A 10706-nucleotide genomic window follows, 5' to 3' on the forward strand; every position below is an offset into this window, starting at 1 on the left:
TATTGTTCTCCAACAATAGACATAATGAAATAAATGTTTTTGTTATAATTCCTTCATGTTGGGAACGTTGGAAAATGATGAAAAAAGCTACCAATGTTCAATAACATTCAAAAAATTTTTTTATGTCAATAGAGAAAGTTGGTTTTCTCCATTTCACCATTTTCTGAAACTTAAAACCTTGTAAGTGACGAGATATGGCTGTCAAGTCATCCCAGGGATCAAGTCTACTAACTCATCCTTCGCTTTTCAAGTTTTTCAAAAATTTGTAGTTCCCAAACAACCTCATTAATTGAAAACGTATTAAACAGGCAATTGAAAATCTTCAGCGGTTTTTACTTTTAACATTTTAGTCATAAGAAGTAATCAAACCACATTTTAACCAATATAATAATTCAGCGGTTCATCGGCGTCACTATCAATTGGACGATCTTGGACTGGTATTTCATCCATCATGCAACAATGAATAAGGCCATTTTCATCTTTGGAATTATCAAAGTCCCATCTAAACTCACGACAGTAGTCGGTCCTGCAAAATTGTTTGTTCCTTTCGGCCGCCGTAGGTTTGGGATTGTTAAGCACAAAAAATACGACGGCGGCCCTCTTTTCATGAATGACCACCTTCCAGAGCCATTGCGGGATTTCGATAGCGTTTTGCCCAACGTTGAGAAACTCTCCTCCTGACTCATGATAGTATGCTCCAGTGTACACATCGTACACTTTTCCGGTGTCATAAGCCAAGTTTTTAACCTTTTCCAGTACCTGCACCAATTTCCGGTTGGGGCGGAGACAATGCTCTAGAAAACAGGGAAATTAAATATTTGTATTTAAAAAAAAGTTTCTCGATCAAGGGTTGTTATCATACCCACCTCCCATCCTGGCGCCCCATTGGGGTATATATTCAAAGGTATTCTCCAATTTTTCATAGAGTAATCGAAATCCGGAATGAACGTGGCTCGTTTATAGAATTTTCCAGGATTTGCTTTGACAGATTTAATTTCTGCTTGACTTGCAGTTTGATAGGAGCTTTCGAATGAAATGTTCCGGCAGTGAAATGGCAACATTGGGCGCGTAAAACTGAAATCCCTTGCCTGCATTGTGTAGCCCCAAATTTGATGACTGGTGTACAGAGTTGAACAAGTGTCCATATCAATGCACAGTTGATACAATCGAAGGGACTCACGGCTGGAAATTCGAAATCCCATATTGTAGAGCGTTCCTTTGTTATCTTTTCCGCATTTTTCTTTTCCACCAAATATAGACATTTGCACCTCTCTAGTGCACTCTAAATCTTTGGCTGAAAGGGAAGTTGAACAAGGCACGGAGCGATTCTCTGAAAAGGCACTTGTTAGAAGGTAGCAAAATACAAAACTTTTTAAAAATATTCAACTTACCATACCCACAGTAAAAGTGAACATTAAGATTCATCTCCCACTTAAAGTCATAACGGTCTGGATGTTTTAGACTGTGGATAGATCCATTAGAATATCTATTAACCAAAAGTCCGGTATCGGCATTGTTCACATCGTCAAATCTGAGAGTACAGGCAGCAGATAATCCAAAATCCACCCAGAGATAAACTGTAATTGAAATGATCTGTATGCAAGCCATTAAATAGAACTTCCCCTTTGACGTTGAGTGATACAACTTTAGGCGAATGAATGTTCTTTTAAAGGATCATCGATCGATTGTTCAGCTGTTTTGTCGTTTAAACAGATTTGTTGATGCTATTGAAATCTTATTTACTAACAAATATATAACGGCAACGAAACAATGTAGGTCTTGCCACAGAATCTATTAGAAATGTGGTTGAAGTCATTACTTAGAGACAAAACGGGTCGTTTTAAAAGGGGATATGTAACTTTCCTCATTGTAATTTTTTTAAATTCTGACATACATTCAGAATTTGATTGGTTTTGGGTGACTGGAGTTTTGATCACTCATTTTTGGTTTTGGTTCCACCATCGACTTTCTTTTGTGGCTAGGGTCTATATGACCCGAACTCTACTTTTTCGATGCGATATCTCAGGATCGGTTTAAGCTAGGCACATTTGCCAACTTTTGCTAAAATAAGAATGCCAGAAGCTTATGTCCGTGTGGCTTGGCCTTCGAATTGACTTCCTGGGCTTCCACAGCCGATGGTAAGTCGAGGGAAGGCATCCTTTCTTCAGAGACCTACAATGGTTGGCAATGAAGTAGTACGCATTTGCCTTTAACTGTCGGCGTACCACAAGGGAGCAACTTAGGATCGCTACTATTTCTGTTGTACATAAATGACTTACCGAAGCTTGGTCTAAAAGAAAAACCAAGACTCTTTGCAAATGACACTTCGTTGTTATACATCACCAATGATCCTGGAGAAGTCGTTATTCTAATGAAACAAGATTTGCAACTGCTTCAAGAATTTTTCTCTGAAAATCTGCTGTCTCTTAATCTCACCAAAACGCAATACACCGTTTTCAACTCTCGGAGGTCGTTTCAAATGCCACCAAGTAATGACCTAGTTTTTCAATCCACAACCATCGATAAAGCTCAAAGTTACAAATACCTTGGACTCATCATTGATGCTGATCTTAAATGGACAAGCCACATCGAAAATCTCAAAAGGGAGATAAGCTCTACGTGCGGCCTTCTCTGGAGGATTAGAAAGGTTGTTCCAATAAAGCAACGCTTATCAATATACCATGCATTTGTCCAATCGAAACTGCAGTACATGGTTGCAATATGGGGAAGTGCCAGTAAAAGCAGGTTGAAGTCTCTACAAGCTCTACAAAACAGGTGTTTAAAAATAGTATTTGGAAAACCGAGATTATACCCAACGATTGACTTGTATCGAGAATCTCCGCCTTCAGTTTTTCCTGTAAAAGCCTTGCGAGAATTACAAACTCTGATTCAAATCAAAAACTTTATCCACAATCCACACACCCACCGGAACCTGCAACTTCCTCTCTCAACCCATGGATATGATACACGAAGACACAATTACTTGACGACACGTCGCACATAGGAGCAGCGATGGAAACGAAATGATTTCGATTCGATCAACGTTTAGTCGCAACGTCGCAAGATCTCGGTATGTTACAAACCAAGAACGAACTCAATCCCGTCGGCAGCTGAATCGAGTTGGCATGATGATGGTTGAATACCTTCATGCAACATTTTGGGAGTGATGTAGCTCCGAGAAGGATGCTACTCTCTATGCTCGGACTTGAATAAATTCCTACGTACGCGTCGCTCGCGTAGAGTGAGTGTCACTCTTGCACACGATTGGACCCAATCGCAAGTTGTAACACACCGTGATCGGGGAAACTCGAGACTTGTACACTTTGGGATTTCCTACATCTTGTTGCAACCACTCCCAAAGTTCGGCACTTGTTGGTTAGGTAGGATGGCTAGGATTTGTTTTGCTCTCGAGTTACCCAACCGCCCGGGTATGGATAGATACAAAAAAAACATACGCACGGGCGTTGTTCTATGAGAAATTTGTTTGGAACTTTTTAAATCTTCCCATGCCGTTTGCAAAGTTTCCGTTAAAACTGATGTCGTTTTTTTATTTTATTTGTAGTTTGTAGTCGTTCCACTTGCTATAGAATGTGTTCAATATGTATGATGTTAGATTTATTGGGAGCGTAATTTATTCTTGTTTCTCAACATTTAAAAACTGGTTCAATATGTTTTAGTAAATTAGCCGAAGCTGGCTTTGAAAAGAGTACCAAAAAAGAATCACTTTAAAAAATGCAAACAACTTTAGACAGTCTTATTGTATTAAACTGATTTTACAATAATTGTAATTTTTAAGAACAAATTTATACTAAGGTGCATAAATGGGCGAGGGTTCAACGGAAATTTTGACCGCTATTTCAGAAAATTTGGTTGAAAAAAATTCAGACAAAAAATCCATTCATTGCTTTGCTTCACTGTATCTCATTTAATTTAATATTTTGTCTATTTTATTGGTTTACCAAGTTTGCCAATGTTGTGAATTTTTTAAATTTTTTCAATAGGTTATATTTCCTCTATTTTATCAATGCTGTCAATTTAGTCAGTTTGTTTACTTTTTTATTTTTTTTTTTTCAATTGATTCCATTTTGCGAAATCGGCCAATATGTATTATCAAAGCAGTTTATTTTGTCAATTTTTTTTTTTCAAATTCATTCAACTAATTAATTTGGTCAATCTGATGGTTTCTTAATTTATGGTCATTTTTAAGTTCTAATATTTTTGTCATTTTTGAAATTGTTGTCAATTTTCACAATTGGGTCAATTTTGTAACTTTGTAAACTATGAAAAAAATATCAATTTGTCTATTTTGTCTTTTGTAATACTTGAATTTTTTTCTTCAAATTTTGACGATTATGTTAATTTTGTCAATTATGGAAGTTTTGTCAGTTTTTATTTTCTTCTACATTTTGAGCATTTTGTTGATTTTTTTAAATATGACCCATTCCAGCATGTGGTCACAACGTTTGCAACGTTCATATCACACATTAAAGAAAAACATACCTTTATGTTAAGAATTTAATTTGCTACAATATGAAATCAAAAGAATTTTTCTTGAACAAATAGTTATCCAAATTTTTGCAAAAGAAATCGTAACGTCACAAAAATTCAGAAAAGTATCGATTCATTATAATCAACGAATCTCTGTAGTATCCCAAGGCCTCATTTCGATAAGGGTTATGGTAAAAAAAGATAGTGTGTTTGAAATTAGACGCTCATATACCTATCTAAAAGCTTAATAACTGTTTTATGATAACTCTAATCGAAATGCGTTCTTCAGATGAAATATTGTCATAATTAAAGCTTAAAACCTTCAGGTTAAAAGACAAATCGGTTGATAAAGCTCAAATTTATTGATGAAAAACTGTTTTTTTTTGTTCTTCCCGAACAAAATCCACGTAATTCTATACAAACTTTAGGTTTCCATAATATACTCTGGCCCTAATTTTGCATGGAACCCTGTGCTAGTGCCTTCATTTTATTGTTTTGTTATACCTTCAAAAGTCTCTCCGTGGGATTTAATGTGAATACGGGGCTCGATTTGGATTTTCTAGTAATATTCTTTGAGTTTAAAGTTTCAATAATGGACAGTTAAACAAAAAAAAATATATGAGAAATTTATTTTCCATCAAAGTCTTATGAATTTGTTAGAAGGAAAAAATGTATCTATAAAATTTACCATGTATAAAGATTTTTGAATTTTCTTTGCATTTAATCCATGGATACTTAGTTATTTTGTTTGAACATAGTGTCAGCTAGTAATAGAAGCTATTAGCGCGGTTTTTCATTCTAATATAGAAGATCATGATCTTTTTGCAAGATTTTTATTCAAACCACAGATAACTATCTGCAGTCACAACGCTTATAAATACATACCTTTATCACCGGTTCTAGAACGTGAAGTTGCTGTAGTTATTCTTAATCTAATATCATGTTTCAAAATGTCCTTTTACAATCATTTTGCAATTTTTTATATAAGGTACACCGGGGTGAGTGGGGACGGTTTTTCGTATAGTTCAGCTTTAAAAAATCATTAAAAAATTAGCAGTGGGTCAATTTTGATAAAATCGCGTTCAATGTGATGAAGAACATGTTGTTCACAAATGCTGAAGAGATGAGCTTGATAGTTACAAAGCGAAAAAAATTTTCACGTAAATTGTTATGGACTGCTGGCGTCTTCACTTACCCCGCTTTATGGGGTAAGTGGGGACGGTAGATTTTCCCTTTGATTTCTAAGGAAATTTTCAACAAATTTGTCTTTTTTTTGGTTGAATACGTTACTTTATTGCTCGAACCGTCCGAAATTTTGAGAAAAGTTCATGGTAATATTAATATGGCAGCTTTCAATGATTATTTATGTGTAACCCAATATTATCGAAAATATATACTTATTTTAAAAAACCAAGTACTTTTCCCAACTTTTCATGATCTGAATGCTTAATATAGCTAAATTGTATTGAATGAAGGACAGAAAATTGAAAAAATGTGTAAACATCAAGTATGTATAAAGCCGTCCACACTTACCCCAGGTAGGGTTTGGTGACAAAATTTTAGATTTTTGCAAATAAACCCTTTTTTCTCAATTTTTAACCGTCGTTCCTTTTCCTAACTGGTTGTTTCGAATGTAAGGATTGTGTCAATGTAGAGTTTTTCGTCCAGAGTCAGCTAGTTTACGAGAAACTTGCGATTGAAAAAGATGCACATCAACTTCACATCGTAGTTGAAAATAGAAAATTTACAAAATGTCACCGTAAACATTCGCAATTGTCGGAACCGTATCTCTTTTACAGTTATTGGATAGATTACAAGTAAATTTAACATTCTGCATTAAAAGTTTGAAAAAATAGTTCTCAGTATTGTTTTAATAGCCACCGTCCCCACTTACCCCGGTGTACCTTAGCTAGTTTTTTGACAAAGTTTTGTTTGAAATAAAGAGTAATTGTTGAAAACAGTTAATTTTAATACTAAAGTTCTTAAATTTCAACAACAAAAAACTCAATTCTAAAAAAGGTAACTATTTTATAATGGGAAATGAAGCTCAAGAAATAGCCATTCTAATGCTGTACAAATTATTTTCAAATAATGAAAAATAAAAATAGGTTCTAAAGTTGAGAAACGCTTGGAATGGGTCATATTTTTACCTGTTGCTATGGTCATAAAACAGAAACTGCCCCACCCCCTCCCACCCACAATCGGAGGGATTTTTATTTTTCAACAGTACAGCAATAACACTCCATGTCGCTATCTTTCTAAATAATTGCGAACGAATCGATTCCAACTACTAACGAACGAACGACCAAGCAACATACAACAGAGCAGGATCATTCAAAAAATCATGATTATGAACACCATGATTCGATCCGATCGCAAGTTGTAACACACCGTGATCGGGGAGATTCGGGAGTTGTATCCTTCGAGATTCGTAGCTTGTCGTAACCACGCGCAACAAGCCATATAGAAGATATGGGATAGTGTTGCGAGTGCACGCAACAGGATTTTTTCTGTTCTTGCATCTTCGAATCTCTGGTCACTCGTCGCTCTCTGAGATCTCTCCATGCAACATAAGCAGAACACACGGCGTCGTCTGCCAGCAGCAATTGGAACGAGTCCGAACGTTGGTCGTTCGCTGCTCAAAATCGTTAGAAGCGATTTTTTTCCATCGCTGCATAGGAGTACTCTATGGAGAAAGTTGGTCAAAACCTGTTTTTCTCATTAAAATGAATAAAAATCTTTTTTTTTTCATTGTTTTAAAGTATACACTACTCATTTTTAACCAATATTTCAAATTTCTAAATTTTGGTATTTATTGTCACTCGCTGCACCCTTATAAAATGTTTGTTTTCAAGCAAATTCGAAGCAAACCAGCCGATCAACTATCAGAAATGATGAAAAATACAATTTTTTAAACAAACAAATCAAATGCAATAAAAAACGTTTGTATAACACAAAGTAAATGCATGGCATGCTCGCTATCTGAAACAAAATTAGGGACAAAAATCGCTAATATTTTTACGCACGATTTTTCTTTTGGACATGTTTAAGGAAGTTATAAGCATTCGTGTGATATGTGAAATTTATCCCGGCGGAGCCCGGAAGATAAACTTTAATACAAATTTGTAAAAAACAATTCAAGTTTGTTCAAAAAACATTGCACTATTCTGTTTAGCTTCTCTACTACATGTGTTTATCAAGTAATGAACGCGATTTCAACCGAAATTCATTGGTCATATTAAAACTGAAGATTTGTAGAAGAAATTTTGTTGATAGTTACATTATTCTGCGCGTTACGCAGCCTGTAATTGTACTTGTTTATACCAAATTTTGGAAGACAAAATTTATAATTTTGATACATCAATGTTTCGAGTTATGCCATCACGAACTCACTATACCTATGGTTTAAAATCGAGAATACTAATATACAACAACTATCTAACAACCAAAATTCTAAAAAAAAAGACTTTTTTTTAAATTTTAATTTCGAGGTTTTGGCCAGGATTTGGGGTAAAATACTCCTGTGTGCGTCGTATGAACACGGAAAGGGGTAAAGCTACTTTTTCTTACTATGGTAGCCAAAGATTCAACGCTCTGCCAACAGTTTTACAATCGGAAAACAACTGTACAAAATTCAAGTTGAAACTGAAATTTCATCTGAGAAATAATCTGAATCTGTATCTGTAAATCCCTGATGTCGACTATCTAGAAGATACTAGATGCCCATCGCACCCTCTCAATAGAGATTGAAATCTCGCTGAGGGTGCGCAACCGTCCTGAAAATTCTCATCATGCTACAACCTCTGCAATCGACTCCAACTAATACCCGCCCCCATATATTTTTTTTATCGTTTCCGCCTCCATCGCTACCAAGCCGACCACCACCGCCCTCCACCACCGCCCTCCATCACCGCTGCCACCACCACCGCTGCTAACACCATCAGAAGCTGTTATTTATACAAAATCCAAAAACAAATTGTAACCAATGAATTGTAGAACAATATTCGAAAAAAAAAATCATGAAAAAAAATAAAATGATGAGAAGGTTTTATGCCTTTATGGTTTTGGCAACTCTGTAGTTTGTTATGTTTACGTGTTTTGATACTGCTCCGAAAAAATACAGATTTCATCTGCAAATTCAGCGCCGTTTCTGCCGAAAAAGCTACCACCGATCAAGCTACCGCCAACGCACCTGCACAACATAATATAAATCATCATCCAGCACTAAAAGGTACACTCAGAAATGAATATAATATAAAAATAATTAGTTTTCAGGCATTCGGTTATTTCTCTGACAAAAATAAACTAAAACCATTAAAAAATAATAACTCACAATCATTTCTCATCGAGAAATAATCCAATGCATAAAATTTAATAACTGCGATATTTTTTCCCTGACGAACGCTTTGTGAACACGTGCTAGATTTTAAGTAACGAAACGGTCTTCAACTTGACTACATGTTGATTCCACCTTTTGTAAATATGGGATTTGATCATGTTACAAAAGGTAGGAATCAATAGCAGCAAGTTATTTGTAACGGGAAAAGTGTCCCTCAATGTATATGCTATGGTCAATTATGCATATTGGCCATAGAACTTTAACGAAAATCAAATGATTTTCGTTTGATTTTGTTTGGCTAGTTCTGCTCTAAGCGTTTGTTATAAGCTCCGACTAAACTTTTTTCCCCAACCACCAGATGTCACTTCCGAATAGTCCCAATGCATAAAATTTAATAACCGAGATATTTCTCGGCAAGAAATATCCCAGTAATTACACCCAGAGAAATAACTCAGTGAGTGGGCACGGTAAAGCATGAAAATACATGAAAAATAATATATTTATATTTTTTTCATTTCTGAGTGTACGGAATAAACATTATTCTACACGGCTTGAGACCGAGATCGAGCGCCTACTGCCCGCCATATAAGCTCTCCCGCCTCGCCGTGACCCACCTGCCCAACTTCTGCCGACCACCAGCCCATCATCTACCACCACCAGCCCATCATCTGCCACCACCTGCCCACCATCTGCCACCCACCATTAGCCGCTGCATAACCAGTCGCCATAAATCCGTGTTTTCCACCACTTACCTGTATCATCCAAGGATCATAGTTGACCAATATTGCTAACTCCAAACCCAGGGATACCTGTAAAATCACCGCCAATAAAGCATTCATTCGCTTCTGCTGTTTTGATTTTACAACCGAACGCCCGGCCAGCTGGTTCAACATCAACAATAGCCCTATCTCGTTCCCGTGCATTGCAACAGGCGATCTCGTTCAAGCGTCCACAATAGTTTTTACCTACCTACCTACCTAAGGGTCCAGCGCCGATTGACCGGCGCATAGGGCTGAGATAAAAGATCTCCACTGCTGGCGATCCGGAGCCAGCGTCTTCACTTGCTGCCAGCCAAGGTTCTCGTCAACTGTGCGGATTTCAGCGGCTAGACTTCGCCGCCACGAGCTTTTGGGCCTGCCTCTTCTTCGATGCCCATCTGGATTCCAGTCAAGCGCCTCTCTGCAAATCTCGTTTTCATCTCTTCGCAGCGTGTGCCCAATCCATCTCCACTTACGTTCCCGAATCTCGATTTCTAGCGCCTTTTGATGACACCGGCGATGAAGTTCAACGTTTGAGATCCAGTTGCCAGGCCACCAAGCGCGGATGATATTCCGCAGGCAGCAATTCACAAAAACTTGCAGTTTTCGCGTCGTCACCGCATATGTGCACCAAGTTTCACACCCGTACAGCAATACGGATTTGACGTTTGAGTTGAAGATTCGGATCTTAGTTCGTAGAGAGATCTGGCGTGACCGCCAGATGTTTCGGAGACTCGCAAACGCAAATCGGGCTTTTCTGATCCGGGTTTCGATGTCCTTCTTGGTACCACCATCAGGCGTAATCTGGCTACCAAGGTACTGGAAGCACTCCACTGTCTCAACCTGTTGTCCAGCTACCACGAAATTGGAACGATTTTCTGTATTGATTTCCATCGACTTGGTCTTTCCGACATTGATTTTGAGACCTGCTGCCTTGGAGCTTTCGGTGAGGTCGTCGAGTTTGCTCTGCATGTCTTGTTGTGTTTGGGCGAGCAAAACAATATCGTCTGCCAGGTCAAGGTCGTTCAGTTGCTCCATGGTTGAAGGATTCCACGGCAATCCTCGGTTTGGTCTACAGTCAATCGATCCAGTCAAGATCTCATCCATTACGATGAGAAAAA

General features: G+C 37.4%; 1 protein-coding gene across 1 annotated transcript; it reads right to left on the reverse strand.

Annotated features, from left to right (window-relative positions):
• Positions 1-368: 368 nt before the first annotated feature.
• Positions 369-1591, reverse strand: LOC129758407 (uncharacterized). The gene is made up of 3 exons (XM_055755906.1): positions 1392-1591; positions 867-1330; positions 369-794 (listed from the first exon to the last, which is right to left on the reverse strand). Exons 2-3 carry the CDS (start codon positions 871-873, stop codon positions 376-378), a joined length of 426 nt encoding a protein of 141 aa, XP_055611881.1. The 5' UTR covers positions 874-1330; positions 1392-1591; the 3' UTR covers positions 369-375.
• Positions 1592-10706: the final 9115 nt, after the last annotated feature.

Source organism: Uranotaenia lowii, chromosome 3 (assembly GCF_029784155.1).
Source record: "Uranotaenia lowii strain MFRU-FL chromosome 3, ASM2978415v1, whole genome shotgun sequence".
Taxonomy (NCBI): domain Eukaryota; kingdom Metazoa; phylum Arthropoda; class Insecta; order Diptera; family Culicidae; genus Uranotaenia; species Uranotaenia lowii.